This window comes from Schistocerca piceifrons, chromosome X, assembly GCF_021461385.2.
Source record: "Schistocerca piceifrons isolate TAMUIC-IGC-003096 chromosome X, iqSchPice1.1, whole genome shotgun sequence".
NCBI classification, from domain to species: Eukaryota; Metazoa; Arthropoda; class Insecta; order Orthoptera; family Acrididae; genus Schistocerca; species Schistocerca piceifrons.
In genome coordinates this window covers 552,674,515-552,699,234 of record NC_060149.1, presented here as the reverse complement: position 1 = coordinate 552,699,234, position 24,720 = coordinate 552,674,515, and the positions used below count along the sequence as shown (strand labels likewise).

General features: G+C 39.4%; 1 protein-coding gene across 4 annotated transcripts in view; it reads right to left on the bottom strand.

Annotated features, from left to right (window-relative positions):
• The window catches only part of LOC124722859 (fibulin-1-like), a 649,840-nt gene that overhangs the window by 62,790 nt on the left and 562,330 nt on the right, over positions 1-24,720 (bottom strand). For all 4 annotated transcript variants that reach the window (XM_047247987.1, XM_047247986.1, XM_047247989.1 and 1 more), the window contains one exon: positions 18,870-19,064. In XM_047247987.1, coding sequence (XP_047103943.1) covers positions 18,870-19,064 — 195 coding nt within the window. The remainder of the gene's footprint in view (positions 1-18,869; positions 19,065-24,720) is intronic.

Genomic DNA, 24,720 nt, shown 5'->3' with positions numbered 1-24,720 from the left:
TACACTGAGCGGATTTTATATCAATAAAGGGATCTTTTCATGAACTCATAACTTAATAAAACTGTTCTTAATCATAAGCTCTTTAATTTCAAGATCCCTTTTCATCACACAGTATGTTCACTGAGTCAGTCATATTGAAAAAAGCCACAGCAGTCAGAGAAGACACATGTCACATAGGGACATGATTATGGATGTTATTACAATGACGTGGCAGGAGTAAGTTATTCACAAATGCTGTCTGTGAACTGTCCGATGTTGAATTGATATGACAGCAATTGACTGAACAACTTACATAGTGGAAAGTACATGGTTGAATATAAACTACAGAAAGAGTACAGGAAAGAATTCCTTATAGTGTTGCACTGAGTGGTTAATAGGCACATAAACAACACTGACAAAGTTGCTAAGTTTTGGACAACATCCATCTTCAGAGTTAAAGACATAAAGTAACTTTTCAAGTGAGAGAATAGAAATTTGGCTTATGAGAATTTGTTTTAAGAATATAAAGATTCACTAGATTAAACTAAGCAACTACTTCAACATCTCATAAAGTGAGGATTATGTGGACATAGGTGAAAAGGGGACCTCCTTGGTGGGAGGATTGGTACATGGTGCAATCAGCCTAATGAAGCCAGTAGAGGAGACAGTTGATTGAGAGGGAGTGTCTCAAAGGTCAAGAAAGCCCACAATGGGCAGGAGAGCAGTGTGCTGACCCAATGTCACTCCATACTGCATCCAGTGACACCACTGGCAGAGGATGACACTGTAGTTAGTTAGTCATGATTGGCCAATTAGGGCTTTTTTGTTTTTTACCTGCATCCCTTCATGCTTAATGTCTTCCCTAAAAATGGTTGAATCTTCCGGCAGGATGACTGACATGTTAAAAAGGCCAAAATCATGGTACTGTGGATTGAGGAGCACAGTTATGAATTCACATTGTTGTCTTCGTCACCAAATTATCATGATATGAACTCAATGGAATGCATCTGGGATGCTATCAAAGGGCCTGCTCTACATGCGTAACCACTGGCCTGTAATTTACTGAAATTGTGTGATGTGTGAACAGACATCTGGTTCTTTATACCTCCATAAATCTAAACTGATTTGTTGAGTCAGTGTTGCTGTATTGCATTCTGAAAGTGAACCGATGTACTCTTGAGCCCACAAGTTTTTGGCTTGTTGGTGTATTTAAACCACCTCTGTTTTGCTGATGACACTTTACTGTTGGCATTCAGTGCAACAACTAATGGAAGATAATAATGGAAGATCAAAAGTATACGTGAAAATCAATTATTATAAGATTAACATAACGTCCAAGTGATGCATTGGATAGAAAGTTATACAGATTAATGAAGGACTTTTTTTTATTTATAGCAGTTGGAGATAACAGCTGGATGGATAGGAAAATACATAAACAGAAGAGTAAAACTAGCATAGAGTGCTTGTGATAAACTAAACATACTTTTCAAAACTATACTTTAAACATCCCTGAAATGGAAAGCTAATAATCAATGTGTATTATACATTTTGACTTATAACAGTGAGATATGAACAGTTAATGTAAAAAATCATTGTAAAATGGATGTTTTTGTACTGAGCAGTAGAGAGGTGCATGTTGGAAATTGCTGGAGAGGCAGGAAAATAAACAAACAGATCATGGAACATACAGGAGTGGATGAAAGTATTATGACTGAAATGAAAATGTCTCTTTTTATGATTCCAAGAGATGTAAAAGGACTGAGACCTAACTGGAGGTAGGTAGATAAAATCTGAAACATACAAGAGAAATGTGGGAAGAAATTATGATGAGACATTTATCTAGAAGTGAATGTTAATTAGTTGCTGCTGCTGCGTATGATGACAGGAGTAAGTCATGATCACCTACTTCACAGGTTAGGCATGGATGTCTGTTATGTACCATCAGTTCACCTTTTCCTTGATCTCACCAAACAGTAGCCTGTTTTGGTAGTTCTCCATTTTGGGAAATATAAGTGAAAGATAAACTTTATAGGAGCAGCCAAGTGTGCAGTATGCAACAAAATCAACCTCAATAAGAAAATGGAAATAAGAATATAATACATTAGAAAAGAGATTTTGTAGTACATAAATAATTAGAAAACTACACACCATGGAGGCTGAGAAGTTTTCACATATATGCAACATAATATTCACAAAATAATACAAATTGTGTTGTGGCACAATGGCATGATTCATGTGATCACTGATCTGTGAACTGTGATGAATCAAATATCCTTTATGATTATTATTTAATATGAATATTTATGATAAAATGATACTGAAACATAATTTTAAAGTGTCAAATGCCATAATGGAACTAGTATTGGCATGAAATAGCATGCTCTGTTCATGCTAAGTATAGTTATATGAAACATTCACAAAGAAATGAGCTACAGGCTGTAAAATGTAAACTGCTGAAGGGATAGTGATGCAATTGCCTATGGAAGAAGGTGTGGTCCCTATAACAGTGCTGGCATACTATATTCACCACTAGAGGGACTAGGACATGTGCACCACATGTGATGACGTGCATGTGGTAACCATCAACTGCACTCACTCATGCTAAAAACAGACAAATGAAAGCTTCACAAGAAGAACAATGGGGTGTACTGCATTTCCTTACAACAGAAGGAGTGTTGGGAACAGAAATTCATTGAAGAATGGTGCAAGTGTACAGAGAGCACTACACGTTCATTGCAATTCTGACCATCAATCTGACCTCTGGGGCAATGGCTGCCACTGTAACTTACTGGTCTTCAATTATGAGGGCAACTGCCTACTGGGAATGGTATCAGTAATGCAGTATGGCATTCGAGATTGTACATCATCAGACAATGAAAACTGCACTTCCTTGAATCACTTGGGCCATGCCTTGCCCCTCGCCATGGACATGCAGTGTCCTTCATACACTTATGCCATTCTTTAATGAAGTTCCATTCCCTGCACTCCTGCTGTAAGGTAACACACTATACTCCTTTGCTCTCCTACAGAAACCTCCATTTCTCTGTTTTCAGCACTACAAGCAACTACAATCACTTAGTAGTGGAAAGGTGTTGGAACCAGAGGAGATACCTGTAAGAGTCTACAATGATTATATGAAAGAACTAGCAGCAGATTACTGTACACTGCTGGAGAAACAAAGGGTACCTAGCAACTGGAAAAAAGCACAGGTAATTTTCATTTTCAAAAAGGGTGGTAGGACAGATGTGCATAATTATAGCCCTATATAGCTGACATCACTCTGTTATGAAACATTTTTTATGCCCAGGTATTGTGACATTGTTTGAGAATAAAAATCTTCTCCATAAAATTCAACATGGATTACAACAAACAAAATCTTGTGAAATTCAGCTTGTACTGTTGTTCCATGAGATCCACAGTGCTGTAGACATCAGTATTCAGGCTGATGCCATGTTCCTAGATTTCAGGAAGACATTTGACATCATCCAAAAAAGTAGTTCAATGAAAAAAATTATGAGCTTACTAAGTATTTGATCAGATTTGCAACTGGATTCAAAACTTTCTTGCACATAAAACTCAACATGTCAGTCTTAATGGAACAAAATTGATAGATGTAAAGATAATTTCAAGAGTACCACAAGGAAGTGTGACAGGACCGTTACAGTTTACAATATACATGGTGTTCAGGTTATTCAAAGACACTGAAATATCTCAAAAAATACACATTGGATCCAAACAATTTATAATTAAAATTTGTTCGTCCTGTATGTTGGGAAGGGGGGGGGGGAGAAGCTTTAAAATATGAAATGCGAACCCACATTTTTTATTTCATATTCAGATTCTAAATTTTAAAACATATGTAAGTTTTGTCTGAGACTTTTTTTTCTGTGACAGGATGGTATGGTAATTGGAAAAATTGAAATGAGTAGAAAATTGTCTGTTTCAAAATTCTATTCAATGCCACCTGAATTAATGCCCCAACTCCATGCTGTGAGGGCAGGACAGGCAATTATTTTATACTTTTTAATGAGGAATCCCATTCTCAACATTGCATTCCTCCTACAAAATGAAATGGGGACTGCTCAATGTGCCAATGTGGCCATGGAGCAAACTACAACTTATCATAACAGGCAGTACAGTGCAATCAGAGATTGCTTTTCTTTCAGAAGTAGAACTAAAAGTATCTCTAAACATTTCATTACATAAGTAATTTTTACTGCCTGCACATCTACAATTCATTCCTAGAACAGAGTTGCAAGTGCACAATGACTGTTGCAACTGTAGAACAAAAAACTGGAAGGATTCTCATTTATGGTGAATGTAGGAGAATTGTTGTTGATACTGTTGCCTTGTATGCTGAGTGCTTTCCAGATAATGTTCACTCTCATCCTTTTTTTATTTACAAAGTTGTAAATGCCTTCATGTCTTATGGCACTGTAAACACCGAAAAAGGAAAATGGAGAAAAACTGTTACAGGAGAAGGTAATGACATACCTGTACTAGCAGCTGTTCACCAAAACCCCCAGATAAGTACTCAGCAATTAAAATAACATTCCGGAATTTTGCTAGGTCGTGTTGTGAACATATTGCATTGTTATGAGTACCATCCACATCATATTTCACTGCATCAAGAACTTCATGGGAATGATTTTCATAATTGAGTAGCATTTTGGGAATGGGCACTTCAACAAATTCAAATTAACTCCAATTACTTTGCTAATGTACTATTTTCAGATGAGTCTACATTCACAAATCGTGGTAACATTAACTGGCTTAACATAAATTACCGGAGGGTAGAAAATCCCCACTAGTTACAACAAGTTGACAGCAGTGTCCTTGGTTAGTTAACATTTGGTGTGGAATCATAGGGAACAAACTCATTGGTCCCTATTTTATTGACGGCACTTTGAATGGAATCAAGTACAGTACCAAAATCTTTTGGACCAGGAAATACCAATACTACTTGAGGATGCTGTCTTGGATGTTCAACAAAGTATGTGGTTTCAGCATGACAGTTGCCCATCGCATTACTCAATGCAAGCACAGGCAGTATTAGACTGTATTTACAATGATTGGTGGACTGGCAGAGGGATTCCTTTTAATTGGTCTGCTAAGTTGCCTGATTTGACTTCAATGCATTTCTTTCTGAGGGGTTATCTAAAAGACAAGGTTTATCAACAAGTGCCAACAGACCATGAAAACATGGCAGAACGCATAATAAATACTTGTGCTGAAATTCCTGCAGGTAGGCTTCTGTCCTGTGCACAGTCATTTGAAGAAAGGATCAATAAGTGTATTGAAGTTGAAGGTCAAACATTTGAACACTTACTCTAACTGGAGAAAACACTCCAATGTGTGAAAGGCAAGGGAACTCACATTAATGAAGCACCCCAAAATGAAAAGAAAATTAGTACACCCACATTATGGTTCATGGTAATGCTAACCATAGTTTTTGACTTCGTATTAAATGAAATTGGTGAACATTTTTCAGGTCACAATACACTGCCTTTTAAGATGGTGCACTGAGCAGTCCTTTTTTATTTTGTCAGAGGAATACAACATTGACAATTGGGTTTTGAATTGAAGGTTATGAAATAATTGCCTGTCCTACCCTCACAGCATGAAGGCAGGGATTAATGTAAGTGTCACTGGATAGCATTCCAAAATATACAATTTTCTACCCATTTTGATTTTTCCAGTTACTACATCACCTGTTGTGAAATGAAAAAAATGTTTCAGACAAAATTTTAATACTGTAAGGAAAAGATAGATTGCTACTTATTGTAAAGATGACACATTAAGTTGCAGACAGACACAATTAAAATACACTTACACTTACACTTACACTTACACACACACACACACACACACAACACACACACACACACACACACACACACACACACATTACCATCATCTCTGGTAACTCAGACCAGAACGCTTGCATATTTACAGTAAGCAGCAATCTATCTTGTTGATATTCCAACCTGAGGTTTCCGTTGTTTGATTGAGACAAAACTTCTGTACTGTTTCAACAGAATATGAATCTGCAATAAAAGTGGTGATTATCATTTTAAAATTTCAAAGTTGTCTCCCTCACACATGGGTGGGGTGGGGGACTGACTTTGGTACCACTGATGTCCCCCGCTGAGATGAACAAATTTTAACTGTAAATTGTTTGGATCCAATGTGTAGTTTTTGAGATATTTCAATGTCTTCAGATAAGTGATCTAGTAGAAAATGTTAGAAGCCCCATAAGGCTATTTGCAGATGATGTCATTGTCTACAAGAAGGTAACACTGCCAAAAGACTGTAGTGATTTGAAAAAGGACCTGCAGAGGATTGATGAATGGTGTGGGGATTGGCATTTATCCTGAATGTAAATAAATGTAACATACTGTGCATACAAAGGAGAAGAAATTCATTACTGTACAATTACACCATTGATGAGAAACTGTTGGTAACAGTATCTACCCTACAATATCTAGAAGTAATCAGCCTGAGGGACCTTAAGTGGAATGATCACATAGAATAATACTAGGAAAAACAGATGCTAGACTGAGATACATAGGAAGAATCTTATGGATATGTAACTCATTCATGAAAGAAGTGGCTTACAAAACACTTGTTTGACAGATTCTCGAGAACTGGTCATCACCCTGGGACCCTTACCAGGTAGGATTAATGGAGGAAATAGAGAAGATAGAATGAATAGCAGTGTGCTTCATCACAGGATTGTTTAGTCAAGAGAATTACAGAAATGCTCAACAAACTCCAGTGGCAAACACTACAAGAGAGGAATGATTAACTACTGAAATTTTGAGAGAGAACATTCTGAGGAGAACTGGACAACATATTACTTCCTCCCACACAGGTCTCACAATATGACCACATAAAAATAATTGAGGAATTTGAGCTAATACAGAGGTTTGCCCATGATCATTCTCCCCACACACCATTTGCGAATGGAACAGGGACAGGGGAACAGACAGTGGTGGCTGAGGTGGGGAGGGGAGGCGGGGGAGGGGGGGGGGGACTGGGGAGGATGCTACACCTCACATTACCAGGTGGCTTGCAGAGTACAGATGTAGATGTAGATACTGAGTCCAGTGGATGATCAGAGTGTGCATTTGCTCACTCTGTCATCATGTGGGTGTATGCCCATGTCCCTCTAGCAGTGACTTTGGGGCCTCAGTACTATAATAGGAACCACACCTTCTGCCGTAGACAACTTAATTGCAGTCCTTTCAGTACTTTTCATTTTACAGCCTCCAGCTTGTTTCTTTCCGAAAGGTCCCTATATATTAATGATTGTCAAAGGGATGAAAAAAACTGTGTGTATTCTGTTGTTCATATTCAATAGCAAAGATGATGTGGAAGATGTTAGCACTAGAGAATGTATTTATTTCAAAGCTGAATGAAAAACATACATGTTGATGTTGACAATACATCTCACCAGGTGAGATTTATGCATCTTCCACTTACTCGTTTCATTGAGCTTCAGCTGTTGATAAAGTTTATTTTGACTGAGGTAATGACTTAAGATGGTCTTGATTTGTTATGAAGAAGACATGCTATTTATGCATTATTAATTAAAACATGAGTTTTGCTAAGAAACTGCAGCCTATTTCAATACTAATGACAGCAGTCTTGACAAAATAGATCATAGCACTGATATAACTTATGAAATAGGAGTTTTTATACAGTGATTTAGTGGTTAAGTGATAAATAATGAGACATTGTGCTCTTTTCTAGTGAACTGAGTTCGCATGATCTGCATTTATTTTACTAACTCTTTTACTGCTCTAGACATGTTTGTTGGTGCTGCTGCTCCTATCTCCGTGTGTTCGATATATGTTTAAATGTGCCACTAATCCTTCTGCCAGATGTTTTACATGTGTCATCTTGCTGACCTCTGTGTGCTACAGATGCTATAAATATGCTGTTGCTCAGGTATTTAGGTGCTCTGGATGTATTAAAATGCTGAATTATGTTTCTGTCCTGAACACTTAGTAGCTTTTTGACATCTGGTGGGCACAGTTGAGAGTGTGTGTTTGCTGTTGTGATCCTGTGCTGCCATTTTTATCTTAATTTCTGTAAAGAAAATGGCACATTTTCATCTTAATTTTCTGTGAAGAAAATGGTATGTTTTCATGGTTGTACAGAGGAATAAATCTTGGAGATTGCAACTAGAAGAGACAGTGAGAATGAACCCTTTGATTGCAATGCTAGTGATGACTCTTTGACAAAGTATCAAAGTAACAGTCCTGAGCTGTATATATCAGATGGTACAACACATCCATCTGTTTCTAAAAGAGATGAGAATTGTTCAGAATCTGAAATGTTTGAAACTGAGGGCAAAATGTGTAGCAAAAGATGTTACACTAGAGATACATTTGATTCGACAACAAGTTGATTTTGCCCATTTTGTGTGTGTCTGATCTTTGATTTTCAGGACTCACATTTCGATCAGAGCAAGATTCCAGCATTCCATTATTTTTCCTGATATTTGTAACAGAAGATATGATTAAATCTATAGTAGACAGAACCAACAGATTTTATTTACACACCAAGGCAACTACACCAGAATCAGCAAATTCTCAGACATCAAGGTGAAAAGAAACTGGATTTAAGGAACTGTATTCCTTCATTGCTATTTGTTTGCTTATGGCTTCTATGAAAAAATTAAAATTAGTGATTACTGGTCTAGGGAAATACTCTTGAACAATCAATTTTATAGTGAAATTATGTCCAGGCATTGTTTGCTATTAATTTTTAGAATGCTTCACATTAACGACACCCTCACCAATAATGAAGGAGACAGGTTGTTCAAAATCAGAAACATCATAAATAAATATTATGGAAAATGTGGTTCTGCCTTGAGCAAACACTATTATTCTGTTTTAATGCCCAAACAAGCACTGGAGAATTTTCTCCAAATTAAGTGGGTTCATTTATTCTCTCTCAAATGACACAGAAAGAATTTTTTTGCATCATAATAGTGTGTTAAAGATATGCTAATTATATCATTAATAATTTTCAGAAACTAGTACTTCAACATAGTTAAACAATAAAACAGTGAATCTTTGTTGAGGACAGAGGAATAAATCTTTGAGATTCTACCTAGAACAGACAATGATGTAAGATTAGGAGAAGGAAAGAGTGATAATTTCATTCTAGGACAAAAATTTGGCAAATTACATAACATAACATGAAAAACCTTGATTAACTGCAGATGACAAAGTGGGGCAAAATAACAGCTGTACTGAAAATGTCAGATAGCCACATTCACATAAGTATGTAACACTAAGGAATATGTCTTTCTTGTTAATATTTACTATTAATAATTTTATTAATATAAATACCATAATCTAGGAAATTGTCATTTATTATGATGCCAAAATTCTTTGTGTGTTATTTGATAGAGAGTAAATGAACCCACTGAAGGTAGAGTGACTTCTCTGAAACATGTTTTAGTATTAAAACAATAAGAATTGCATTTGCTCATGACGGAACCACATTTTCTTCATTATGCATTAGGAATCAAATGCAGACAACAAGAAAGAGCTTCAACCACAACATGATTATCATTGATAAAGTATGTATCATATTCCAAAGCACACTTAATCCATATCACAAACTCTGCATTGATGAAATGCCTATTGTTGTTCAAAGAGCAGTTACCTTTCAAACAGTATATTCTACCCAGACAAAGTAGGTGTGTAATAAAAATATTTGTATTCTATGATTCTCAGACTGATTATATTCTGGATTTTACTGTATTTACGGGTGCTATGATGGAAGCTGGTTTCCAGAATTTTGGGAAATGTGGCAATATAGTGGCAACACTCATTAATTAACATTCAGAATGGGGGCACAGTCTTTATGTTGACAACTGGTATTCAACCCAAGACATGTTTCAACAGGTAGGAGATGAGATACTGGCAGATGTAAAGCTGTGAAGACAGGTTGTGAGTCATTCTTGGATAGCTCAGTCAGTGTGCTCCCTGCCGTCGTTGGATAAGCAACTGCAGCAGCAAGTCGTATACTCCTAGCTCACTCATTTGCTACATAGTTTAATTCTTAATTTCTTTGTGTGTTTTTGGTACTTGCATTGTCTAATTCATAAATTTCTAGCGTATTATAGTATTTGAGAGTTGTAGCATAGCGTTTTAGTACCTGAATAGTGTAAAATCGCGTAGTCTCCTTCCGCCGCCGAGCAGTGTGTCAGCAGTGCGCAAGTACCAGTATTACTGCATTTACTAGGCAATCTTGTATTTTAATAACCATTTAAATTTTGTGTCAATTTGTTTGCGCTCTCTGTAGATTAGTTCAGACGTTCTTTGCACAACAGTTTTTAGCATGGATAGGGACTGCAACTGCTGTGTTCGGATGCAGGCTGAGTTGGCATCCCTTCGCTCCCAGCTTCGGGCAGTGTTGGCATCGGTCACACAGCTTGAGGCTGTTGCCAATGGGCATCACTGTGGGGTTCCGGATGGGAGTTTGTCGGGGACGGCCAGCTTGTCCCACGCATCCCCCGATCGGACTACGACTATGGTTGCCCGGGATACTGCCCGCATTGAGGCTGATCCCTCACCTGTGGTAGAGTGGGAGGTCATCTCAAGGTGTGGCAGGGGGCGAAAGACATTCCGGAGGGCTGAACAGAAGGCCTCTCCAGTTTGTCTGACGAATCAGTTTCAGGCTCTGTCTCAGGCTGATACTGATCTACGGCCTGACATGGCTGCTTGTCCTGTTCCAGAGGTTGCCCCTCAGTCTGCAATATCCGGGCAGTCGCAGAGGGTGGGCTTACTGGTAGTTGGGAGCTCCAACGTCAGGCGCGTAATGGGGCCCCTTAGGGATATGGCAGCAAGAGAGGGGAAGAAAACCAATGTACACTCCGTGTGCATACCGGGGGGAGTCATTCCAGATGTGGAAAGGGTCCTTCCGGATGCCATGAAGGGTACAGGGTGCACCCATCTGCTGGTTGTCGCTCATGTCGGCACCAATGATGTGTGTCTCTATGGATCCGAGGAAATCCTTTCTGGCTTCCGGCGGCTATCTGATTTGGTGAAGACTGCCAGTCTCGCTAGCGGGATGAAAGCAGAGCTCACCATCTGCAGCATCGTCGACAGGACTGACTGCGGACCTTTGGTACAGAGCCGAGTGGAGGGTCTGAATCAGAGGCTGAGACGGTTCTGCGACCGTGTGGGCTGCAGATTCCTCGACTTGTGCCATAGGGTGGTGGGGTTTCGGGTTCCGCTGGATAGGTCAGGAGTCCACTACACGCAACAAGCGGCTACATGGGTAGCAGGGGTTGTGTGGCATGGGCTGGGCGGTTTTTTGGGTTAGATCGCCTTGGGCAAGTACAGAAAGGGCAACAGCCTCAACAGGTGCAGGGCAAAGTCAGGACATGCAGGGACCAAGCAGCAATCGGTATTGTAATTGTAAACTGTCGAAGCTGCGTTGGTAAAGTACCGGAACTTCAAGCGCTGATAGAAAGCACCGAAGCCGAAATCGTTATAGGTACAGAAAGCTGGTTGAAGCCAGAGATAAATTCTGCCGAATTTTTTACGAAGGTACAGACGGTGTTTAGAAAGGATAGATTGCATGCAACCGGTGGTGGAGTGTTCGTCGCTGTTAGTAGTAGTTTATCCTGTAGTGAAATAGAAGTGGATAGTTCCTGTGAATTATTATGGGTGGAGGTTACACTCAACAACCGAACTAGGTTAATAATTGTCTCCTTTTACCGACCTCCCGACTCAGCAGCATTAGTGGCAGAACAACTGAGAGAAAATTTGGAATACATTTCACATAAATTTTCTCAGCATGTTATAGTCTTAGGTGGAGATTTCAATTTACCAGATATAGACTGGGACACTCAGATGTTTAGGACGGGTGGTAGGGACAGAGCATCGAGTGACATTATACTGAGTGCACTATCCGAAAATTACCTCGAGCAATTAAACAGAGAACTGATTCGTGGAGATAACATCCTGGACCTACTGATAACAAACAGACACGAACTTTTCGACTCTGTATGTACAGAACAGGGAATCAGTGATCATAAGGCCGTTGCAGCATCCCTGAATATGGAAGTTAGTAGGAATATAAAAAAAGGGAGGAAGGTTTATCTGTTTAGCAAGAGTAATAGATGGCAGATTTCAGACTACCTAACAGATCAATAAAAAATTTCTGTTCTGACACTGACAATGTTGAGTGTTTATGGAAAAAGTTCAAGGCAATCGTAAAATGCGTTTTAGACAGGTACGTGCCGAGTAAAACTGTGAGGGATGGGAAAAACCCACTGTGGTACAACAACAAAGTTAGGAAACTACTGCGAAAGCAAAGAGAGCTTCACTCTAAGTTTAAATGCAGCCAAAACCTCTCAGACAAACAGAAGCTAAACGATGTCAAAGTTAGCGTAAGGAGGGCTATGCGCGAAGCGTTCAGTGAATTCGAAAGTAAAATTCTATGTAACGACTTGACAGAAAATCCTAGGAAGTTCTGGTCTTACGTTAAATCAGTAAGTGGCTCGAAACAGCATATCCAGACACTCTGGTATGATGATGGCATTGAAACAGAGGATGAGTCGCGTAAAGCTGAAATACTAAACACCTTTTTGCAAAGCTGTTACACAGAGGAAGACCGCACTGCAGTTCCTTCTCTAAATCCTCGCACAAACGAAAAAATGGCTGACATCGAAATAAGTGTCCAAGGAATAGAAAAGCAACTGGAATCACTCAACAGAGGAAAGTCCACTGGACCTGACGGGATACCAATTCGATTCTACACAGAGTACGCGAAAGAACTTGCCCCCCTTCTAACAGCCGTGTACCGCAAGTCTCTAGAGGAACGGAAGGTTCCATATGATTGGAAAAGAGCACAGGTAGTCCCAGTCTTCAAGAAGGGTCGTCGAGCAGATGCGCAAAACTATAGACCTATATCTCTGACGTCGATCTGTTGTAGAATTTTAGAACATGTTTTTTGCTCGAGTATCATGTCGTTTTTGGAAACCCAGAATCTACTATGTAGGAGTCAACATGGATTCCGGAAACAGCGATCGTGTGAGACCCAACTCGCTTTATTTGTTCATGAGACCCAGAAAATATTAGATACAGGCTCCCGGGTAGATGCTATTTTTCTTGACTTCCGGAAGGTGTTTGATACAGTTCCGCACTGTCGCCTGATAAACAAAGTAAGAGCCTATGGAATATCAGACCAGTTGTGTGGCTGGATTGAAGAGTTTTTAGCAAACAGAACACAGCATGTTGTTATCAATGGAGAGACGTCTACAGACGTTAAAGTAACCTCTGGCGTGCCACAGGGGAGTGTTATGGGACCATTGCTTTTCACAATATATATAAATGACCTAGTAGATAGTGTCGGAAGTCCCACGCAGCTTTTCGCGGGTGATGCTGTAGTATACAGAGAAGTTGCAGCATTAGAAAATTGTAGCAGGAAGATCTGCAGCGGATAGGCACTTGGTGCAGGGAGTGGCAACTGACCCTTAACGTAGACAAATGTAATGTATTGCGAATACGTAGAAAGAAGGATCCTTTATTGTATGATTATAAGATAGCGGAACAAACACTGGTAGCAGTTACTTCTGCAAAATATCTGGGAGTATGCATGCGGAACAATTTGAAGTGGAATGATCATATAAAATTAATTGTTGGTAAGGCGGGTACCAGGTTGAGATTCATTGGGAGAGTCCTTAGAAAATGTAGTCCATCAACAAAGGAGGTGGCTTACAAAACACTCGTTCGACCTATACTTGAGTATTGTTCATCAGTGTGGGATCCGTAACAGATCGGGTTGACGGAGGAGATAGAGAAGATCCAAAGAAGAGCGGCGCGTTTCGTCACAGGGTTATTTGGTAACTGTGATAGCGTTACAGAGATGTTTAATAAACTCAAGTGGCAGACTCTGCAAGAGAGGCGCTCTGCATCGCGGTGTAGCTTGCTCACCAGGTTTCGAGAGGGTGCGTTTCTGGATGAGGTATCGAATATATTGCTTCCCCCAACTTATACCTCCCGAGGAGATCACGAATGTAAAATTAGAGAGATTCGAGCGCGCACGGAGGCTTTCAGACAATCGTTCTTCCCGCGAACCATACGCGACTGGAACAGGAAAGGGAGGTAATGACAGTGGCACGTAAAGTGCCCTCCGCCGCACACCGTTGGGTGGCTTGCGGAGTATAAATGTAGATGTAGATGTAAAGAACTTGCCCACAAAAGACAAAGGTCCCAAGTTTCGAGTCTCAGTTTGGCACAGCTTTGATCTGCTAGAAAGTTTCATATCAGCACACACTGTGCTGCAGATTGAAAAATTCTTTCTGGAAACATCCCCCAAGTTGTGACTGAACCGTGTCTCTGCAATATCCCTTTTTCTGGGAGTGCTAGTTCTCAAACTTTTGCAGGAGAACTTCTGTGAAGTTTGAAAAGTAGTTGATGAGATAGTGGTCTAAGTAAAGCTGTGAGGACAGGTTGTGACTTATTTGTTGGTAGCTCGGTTGGTAAAACACTTGCTTGTGAAAGGCAAAGGTCCCAAGTTTGAGTCTCAGTCTGGCACACAGTTTTAATCTGCCAGGAAGATGCATATCAGCACACACTCCACTGTAGAGTGAAAAATTCCTTTTGTGGTTCAAGACACATTTGTTTGGATTCTAGCCATGGATCATCTGAATTTGGCTTTGGTATTGCAGCTGATGATCAATGACAGAACACATGTTTATTTGCCTGAGGGCTCAACTTATTGTTAGATGAACAAATTATAGCTGTCTATAAGCACAACTAACAATTCCCATAATGTTATTAAACAGCCACAGAACATTTATTATTGAATGCTTTATTTGTTTACACAACAAACTACCAACCAAAATTTGGTACCAGCAAAATTACTGGCTGGAGGGGCAAGTAAATTACATATCCCCTCCACATTTAGCACTCACTTCCTCCACCATGGCACATTACTTGGGTCCTTAGTTGGCATATATTGGCAAAAGTTTGAAGCCACTGGTCAAACAGCGTAATTATTTGTTTCAGGACCTGATTTCTGACTGTCGAGATTTTACATTACTGCAGCAAAGAGGTAGCAAGACCCAGGGCCAGCTTTAGAACAATTTTCTGCACAAGTAACATGTCATTTGGCACCTGCCCCTCCCCTCCTTAAGACATTAGTTGTCTTTCCTAGAGCTTTCACTCATTTCATAAATGTACTAATCCCCTTCTGTAGCTGAATGGCAACATTGATGCTCCGCATGTAGTGTACCTGGGTTTGATTAGTAGTGACAGCAACACTTCAAACTGACACACCTATCACTGAAATGGTATTAGACAAAAACATATCCACCAAGCTGTGAGCCACATGAGATTTATTACTTATTTATCTGTAAATATTATAATAACATTTTGTTATTACATACAAGGTGGATCACAATTACAGCAAAAACTAACACTTCTGAAAGTACACATAAATGTGAGCCTACAAACAAGCCATTTACAAGACAACTGTGGATGTACAATTATGAGCCACCACTGACTTCTGTATGAAATATCATCCTAGTTAATACAAATGAATTTGAAAAGTAAACCTTCAGATTAAGTATCCACCTACATTGGTTCAAATTTCCCATATGGTCAACTTTGCCTTGTGCAAGGTCAAGGAATGTGGAACATGTATAACAGGACACAGGCACATTTTGCTGATGATGCGAGATGGCATGTAATGCACCAATATGGTCTGAGATAGATAGGTAGAGCACAGCCTGTGTGTATCGTGGTCTCTAAGGCCACATGAGATCAGTGCTATGGATTTTTCTGCCTTGGATCACCTCAAAAATCAAGTGTACAGCACTCTCACTGACACTGTTGAAGAGCAGTGAATTGTACAGTCATGTCAAAATTTATGATATGATCCAGAAAGCTTTCAAAGAATTTGTAATTCACTGCAGTATTATAACCAAATGAGAAGATGAAATGTGGAGAACCTCCTTTTGAAAGGCATGACCATACAGTAAATTGTAACATGTAACTCAATGAAGAAGTATTTTATTTTTTGTTAAGGCAGCCCTTGGGTGAAATTTGAATCCATGTTAGATGAAGGCTTAATTGAAATGTTAATTATTTAATACAGATTTGCACTAACTACGCAGTATGTCATACTCAAGCCAGTGGCACCTTGTGAGGACACATTTACAATTATCTTGCAAATGGATCATTTGTGTACTCATGTTTACTAGAAAGTTCTAGCTTATGTTATTGTATTTCACCTGTATCAATTGTTGATACTAATTATGATATATTCCATAAAAAAATTTTGCACTTCGGCACTTCTGACACCACCCTTAGCTTTGCATCACAAGCGGTCACATGTGTCACTTGGGCTTTGATATGTTGACTGCCATAGAGCCAAGAGTGGACACAGTAGAGATTAGCACTTGACACCATGTGTCTGCAGATACCTGCAATCTCCACTCTGTTTAGTACAGTACATCTTTGGATGGTGCATATGTAATACAATCAGAGTCACATGTGGCTTATTAATGAAATGCATGCTGTGGATGAACATGGTAATGTCAAAGTGATCTTTGGTTGGAGACAACTTATCAGTTTTGCCTTGGTCACAGTTGTGGCTTCTTACAGTTCTATCTGCTGTAGATTTCTTGTGTTAATGTGCATTAATTTATCATTCTTACTTCAGCTGATGCTGGTTTACAGGAAGTTGGGTACAATATCTCATTCAGTGCTCTCTAGCGGCAAACGAAGATTACCACAGTCTCATGGTCCAATATCAGGAAATACAAAATACCACTGCCTGACAATTACACAGGAAAATAATAACAGAATATAAAAGTGTGAAAGAGATGCCAAGAGTGTTATGTGAAGATTTCTGAAACTTATGAAAGACCTGAAGCTTTGAAATGAGTGAAGCAGGTAGTCACAATCTAACACCTTTGCCCATGTTGTTATTCACAGACACACTGATTGCTGTGTACCTCAGTTCTATTCACCTACTCAATAAATTGTACATTGTATACATGATCATTTCCTGTGTTTTTGTTTATAGTTTACCTGTTGTTTACAATTCATTTTTGTTCATAATTCTTATTGAAAGATATGTAACCTGCTGCAGCTAGTATTCTCATGGTGCAACAAGTTACAGTGAGACGTCATATCTGGTCGCATCCTAGATGTTTTTTTTCACAGCTTCATCGTATAAGGGACATACAGAAATAAGGATGAAGAAAATAACTTTAAATAAATGATTTCCAAATTTTTTTCTAACATGAACTGACCTGGTCTGGCTGTGTGGCTGAGACTCTGCTGTGTCCACCAGTGGTAGTTGCAGTAGCCACCAGAAAGATCGCGGGAGGCGCACATCGGCACGGCGCGTCACGGACAGTAGTTGCCGCAAATAGAGTCCCGTCCACCAGAGGGCACGTGAGAATTCGGCCGCGACCTCTGCCAGGGGAACAACAACAACAACTCAGGCAGCATGGGCCGAGCCCAGTCAGTTCACATCGGGCATGCCAATGAGACAGTTCCCGGTCTACTCTGAAGTGCGACGGAAAACGTGAACCATGTTATTACACAATTGCCGACGAGGATGGGATAGTTCTTTTGCATGTTGCGTTGTTGTTCCTGTTTCGCGGCTTATCCGCGGCATGGAGGATTTAGTGCGGGTTTTGGTTGAGCAGCAGACGGAGCTGATGGCCACCATGAAACAAGTGCTTCTGGCATTGCTCTCCACGCCGTCTGCTCCAGCGCCGTTCCCTCCTCCCTTTCCCCTGTATGACGAGACGGCGGAGGATTGGGACGCGTACGAACATCGCCTTCGGCAGCATTTACAGGCGTTTCATGTTGCCGATGCAGAGATATGTCATGCTCTTTTCTTGTCTTGGATATCTCCCTCGCTGTATCAAGTTTTGCGGCAACTACCGTCCATGACGTGCCATGCCGATGTGCGCTTCCTGTGATCTTTTTGGTGGCTATTGCAGTAGTTAATGTGTTAAGGCAACTCTGGCAAGAACTCCATAGTTGAACCTCAGTGAACTGTGATGGGGCAACTTTGTAGACCAAGCACATTGTCACCACATAAACCGTGTTAGTGATAGATGTCTGTTCAGTAGTAGTCAGCTTCAGTTCTTTATGAAGCTACTTGGACAAAATGACACTATGTTCACATTTGCAGGCCGAATGAAAGGCTTCTTCTTGTACACAGAAGAATGAAACACAAGGGGCAAGAGCATTCACATACCTCTCCCAGTTAATCCTTAAACAGGTTTCTTTCTTTTGTTTCTTGATAGGACACATCCTATGGTATGAAGAAATCATCAGTTTGGTAATGGGTAGAAGTGTGGGGTGTAAAATTTGTAGAGAGAGAGAGAGAGAGAGAGAGAGAGAGAGAGAGAGAGAGAGAGAGAGAGAGAGAGAGAGAGAGAGAGAGAGAAAGGTGTAGCAATTCATCAGGAGAAAAGCTTCACACTCTGAAACTGCAATAGTCTAAATAACTTATACATTTACTGTATTTATGTTGTATCAGAGCTGACTAAACACAGAGCAACACATGGAATTGCCACTATGTGTTCCATGAAATACTGAGCACACAGCAAGCCAAGCCATGCAAGTAACTCAACGTCAGGTAGCATTGTGATTGCTATGCCTAATTACTTATGATGATGCAGTGATCAATGTGGCAAGTGGCAACATCTTCGGTAGTCAAGAGGTTAACACTGAATTAGTGCACGAAGATTGGGTAATGCTTCTGCTTGTGAGTGTTGTTATTAAGTTACAATTTATTGGTTCTGATAAATTTAATCTGAAGATGATACAGCATATTTGAACAATATGTGACATCTGTTTGTTGGGTCAACTGTATGAACATCTTACCAACACATCTGCCTTGAGGTCCAATTTCATATCCTGGATTACAGACCACACTTCTGCATTCACCAGTTTTTAGTAGTATTTCTTTGTCTCCACAGCGTTTTTTCTCACAGCGAAATGAGCCAAGGGTATTGCGGCACTGCCACATTGGACCCAGGTTACGACAAGTGTCTGTTCCTAACAGGCATTCATCATCATCTGAAACACAGGCATCTTGCAGAAACATGTAATGGACAAATTAAAATGGCAGAATGGTTGCCTGACGTGCATCTGCAACTTGAGCATTCCACTGCAAGTACACTGCATGGCTAACAAATACTACAGCCACCTATACAAAATGCAACAGTCAGTAATGCTTGAGCATGACTATATCTTTGGTAGTAATCATCTCTTTACAGTCCTTCAAGCAGCAATAAGTGAATACAAAGAGATAATGTAATAGCTCAGGTTAAGTCTATTTTATTGAAAATTGACTCATCAGACTACAATGTTTGTAAATACAGGTAATTTGGTACTAACAATAATGCAGCAATCAGCTGCTATTATTTACTCATTGGACATAATTTGAAACACCACGAAAGCAGTATTTCAACAGTCCCACAGAATTATTTTACACAAGTAGCAGCCTAAACACCTCATTTGTTCTCACATTATCACCCAGTTTTTAGCTCATTATTATGGACACTCTCTCTTTGTACAACAATATGCACCCTGCACATGGCTTTAATGACACTTAACACTTTAACTCAATATCATTCAAACTCCAAACCTCTTATTTACATTATTGCAAACAAGATGATCTACATTATTCTTTGAAATGGCTAAACAACAATCACAGGATGTCACAACACCTTATACAGATGGTACAGGACCCTAAAATGAGTATTTTGAGTAAGGAAACAATGACCTGAAATTAGTGTTTCAGGTGGTACAAAGTCTTTAATGACCAATGCAATTAAGTTACATGTTTGTAAACTGCTTAAGATTTATAACAACTGTCTACTGCATTGCAGTTTCTGGCATTATCTTGAAAAATAACACACTATCATCTGTTCATGGCTGGTATTTTAAGATGGAACTTTTTTATTACAGGGATTTGCAGACATACATATAATGTAAGGTGTAGCAAGACGTAGAGTCTAGAAAGAAAAACACACGTATGGAGAAAAATTTCACAGTAGGCTCATTCTATCTGGAAGAAATGAGTAGCATTTATTATGAACAGAGAAGTTGTCAAAGTTCTCAACAAATAATTGTTCACATAGTAGAATTTAAGAGTATGGTGTTGGATCAAATGGGAAAAGATTAATTGGTAAGCACCTGTTAGCTTACCCATGAAATAAACATATTAAAGAATACTTTGTAGAAAAGGAGCAGTGGTGTAACAGCAGTTACACCCCCTCATAAACATGTGCAAGCAATGTGAGCAAATGATTTTCAAACACAGGTTTCTTCAGTTAATTGATCGCCTAGTGGATTAACACAGTGCAAAACCTACTGAAGTTAGTATTGCTCAAGGATAAGGCATCTAGCAATGTGCTGATATCTTTAACTGTTGCAGTATCTAAGCTTGGAACAATTAAAATCCATATGCCACACTTATCTCAGATCTCCTGGAACAACCTTCTGTCAACTTGTTGACTAGAGTCACCTAAGTTCAATAATAGGACATCTGCTGCTACCCCATTTGAGTCATATATACAACCTAGTTTTTTTCCAAGATGCACTTCAACAGTTGTTTAAGACAACCTCCCACCATTCACGAGGGGATGCAGTTTCATCATGCTGATGCACCAGCATGCTCAGATATTAATACTATGAGCATCTGAGCAACAGAAACCCTTGTCAGTGGGCTAGAATGGGAGGTCTCATGTCATGGCCAGCATGATTTCTGAATCTTGCAGATGTTTCCTGTATGGTTACATGAGTTGCCATTGTATGAAATCCCAGAAGAAACTGAAGGGTAACTGATGTGTAGAGTTCTAACTGCCTGTCTGATTGTACAATAGACAACAGGGACAGTGAAAAAACTGTAGAAAATTTTATGGGCACTGGTAGTAATCACTTTGAACAGTAACTGTAAGCTTAAGTTATTACTATAAACTGTAATTTTTTTCAAAATAAAGAAATATAATGTAATTTCTGAGCATTATTTCACTACCTGAAAATACTTCAATAAGGATCCTCTACAACATTTATAACTCAGCATTCTGTACATTGTTGTACTTAGTGTTAACATAGGTAGCCAGGTCTCATAAGACCATATGAACATCTAGTGAACATGCCAATGTCATTCGTTCACGCCACATGTAGACCAAAAATAGAATGTTACACCTGAAGTAGTGTCACCCACTGTCATTAGCTTACACATTTTGGAAGATCAGGAAGCAGCAGTGAATTTTCCTGCAGGTTTCTTAAATAGATTGTATGGAAGTTCTCAAGATATGTAATACTGTTTCTGTCTTGTGATTTTTCATGTATGAAGGAGTCAAAACTGGTGTTATTGTCTATGCAATACACCTCCAATAATCATGCTCTGTGGGAATTTGCATGCTATCTCATTTGTGTGATGTCGTAAATCCAATTCCCAGAAGTGTAAGCAATTCTGCAGGGGTAGGAACTGTCTTGCATGAAAATATCATAAGGACCACTTGTGCCTTGTTTTGCACCATGCTAGAATTTACATGGAAATGTCCAATCTGGTACAGTCATGACTTTTAATCAGCCATAATAATATGACATGGTGGTGGATGGGAGCCAATGTAATGAACTTAACCATCTTTTGAGCATAAAGACAAACAGTGTTCAGCCATCATGAAATAGATCTATGAGACATATGACTACCATATAGTATTAGTGAGACTAGTGGACTAGTTCCTTTCCCCCCACACAAGTTATCTGCCAGTCTGACCAACAAGTTCTCCATACTCTGTAGCACAGATATCCAGCTATTTCTCTGATAACAGCTGGTCTTTTACATCATGAGGTCACAATTTTTTGCCACTCTTGATGCAAATGCAACGGTGGCAACACATTGTCTCTTCTCATGTTATTCTTCCATATTGGGACAGATTACTTTTAAGAGCCCTTCAATAGTGTGTTGGAGATTGTAACACAATGACATGCACAGAAATTGCATTGTTCTGTACAGAAACTGCATTATTCTGTAGGGATTGCTACACTTACTTTGGAGATTGTGTCTACAATAAAATCAAGCCTTATTTATTTATCTTTATTTGTCCAAGGATCATCTCAAAATGATACAGGATTTGCCATTGTAATGTAGTGCCAATCAGTAGGCCAAACTATAACACACAGCATACATAACATGCTTTAAGATGACAGGACAGGTAGCCTATGGGGATAGAACAGGTTGTCAGCCATGCCCTTGATTCAGGAATCACACCGGAATTTCCCTTAGCAATCTAGGAAAACCATGGACAGTCCAAATTGGAATGGCCAAACAGAGAAGTTCCATCCTCCCAAATATGAGATCAGTGTTATAACAACTCCACTGCCTCACTTGGTAATTCTCAATTGTATAATGTTGCTTCATTTACACACAAATTGTTTCAGGCAACTTGTAATACAAAATATAGTTTCCTTTTTCACTGACCACCCACTGAGAACACCTGCTGATCACTCCTGGAGAATTTCCAGTCACTTTCAATGTAAAACATAGTTCTGCTCTTCATTACCATTCATACTAAGACACCCACTGATGACTCCTAGACTAAGATGGTGCAGCTGTGCACCTTGCCTCAATTCCGGACTCCATATTCAACTACGTGCTACCATCCACCCAAAAAACTATGTCAATGGATATTACTGGCATGCATTATACATCTTCATACATGATCCTTGTGAAAGCAGTAAACCATATTATGTACTGAAGTATGACAAGCTGCTGTAGTTATTCCCTTTCACTACTACCCACTAGTCTGAGTCCCCTAAGTAATTTTTAATTGTGTGATATGGATTACTTGTGAAGAACATTTCAGCTGCCTTATCAAACAAATATGTTTTGGTAATCTTTTTCACTTCCTTTGGCAATTTATTATACAGTTTCATCCCATGATATAAAATGCTGTTTTGAGTAAATGTAATTCCAAACTTGCTCTTGTTCTATCATAGTGTATAGGACTATTAGTGCAGTATTTAGTAATATTTTCTCTGATATGCACCACAGATAGGCATATGTACACACTTGGTGCAGTAAGGATATCCAGAATGAGATTTTCACTCTGCAGCGGAGTGGGTGCTGATATGAAACTTCCTGGCAGATTGAAACTGTGTGCCGGACCGAGGCTCGAACTCGGGACCATTGCCTTTCACAGGCAAGTGCTCTACCAACTGAACTACCCAAGCACAACTCACACCCCATCATCACAGCTTTACTTCTGGCAGTACCTCGTCTCCTACCTTCCAAACTTTATAGAAGTTCTCCTGCGAACATAGCAGAAATAGCAATCCTGAAAGGAAGGATATTGCAGAGATATGGCTTAGCCACAGCCTTGAGGATGTTTCCAGAATGATAATTTTCACTCTGCAGTGGAGTGTGTGCTGATATGAAACTTCCTGGCAGATTAAAACTGTGCCGGACCAAGACTCAAACTGGGTAGGAGACGAGGTACTGGCAGAAGTAAAGCTGTGAGGACGGGGCGTGAGTCGTGCTTGGGTAGCTCAGTTGGTAGAGCCCTTGCTCGCGAAAGGCAAAGGTCCCGAGTTCGAGTCTCAGTCCAGCACACAGTTTTAATCTGCCAGGAAGTTTCAGTAAGGATATCCATTTTTTAAATACCTCTTTACAATGAGCCCGACTACTAACTTCCAGTTATTATTCTTAAGGCACTTTTCTGCAGTTTAAAAACTGTGTCTATGTCTTGTGTCTTTGATCCACAGTAAAGGATCCTATAGCTAAGAACTGAGTGTATGTAGGCATAGTATGCCACCACAAGACACTGGTTGTTGCGAACTGATGCTGACACCCTAACATCATAGTGTACTGATGACATTATTTTTGCCAGTATCTTTGTATGTTGATGCCATGTTAACTGACAATCAATGCTCATCGCTAAAAACATTGTGCTTGCCACACAATCTATAGATTTATCATCAGTGCTTAAAGTGACATAATTGCTTCCTCTCTTTATGCTGAACTGCATACTGTTTGTTTCCTTTATGTTAAATGGTAATTTATTGCTTCAGTTATTTTTGAGAATGAATACAGCCATGAAAATTGCTTTAGTTTTCAATGCTTTCAGCATTACCTTTCTTTAGTAAAGGCGCCACTCGCACATACTTGATGTACTCTGGGAAACACCTCAAGTATAGGATTCACTTATTAATTTTGTTAATACAGCTTGTATGCTATCTATTCATGTCTTCAGAACAGAGACATGTACCTCATCTATACCTGCTGACTTCTTATTTTTTTAATCATTATACTGTCTTCCTAAATTCAAACTCTGTTGTGGGAAACAACATCATTGTGCTTCATGTGTAAGTCATTGTGGGTGCTACATGTGTTTTAGGAAGATTTCACTGCAGGTTCTTCACTAGGAAGATTTCACTGCAGGTTCTTCACAATACCAGAGAAATAATCATTTACAAAATTTGCTAATTCCTGAGGACTTTCTATTAATCTCTCCCCATTGCTGATTCATATGTTTTTATCTTTGTGTGTGTCTTTTCTAGCTTCTTGTTTTATAACATCCAACACCACTTTGTTATTATTTTCTGCATTGTACATTAATTTGTCATTTAATGATTTTTTCCCCACAAGCAGTACTCTCCTGTATATTTTTAATACATGTGATAGTACCCAAGGAACTATGTATCAGTGCAGTTCTTTTGC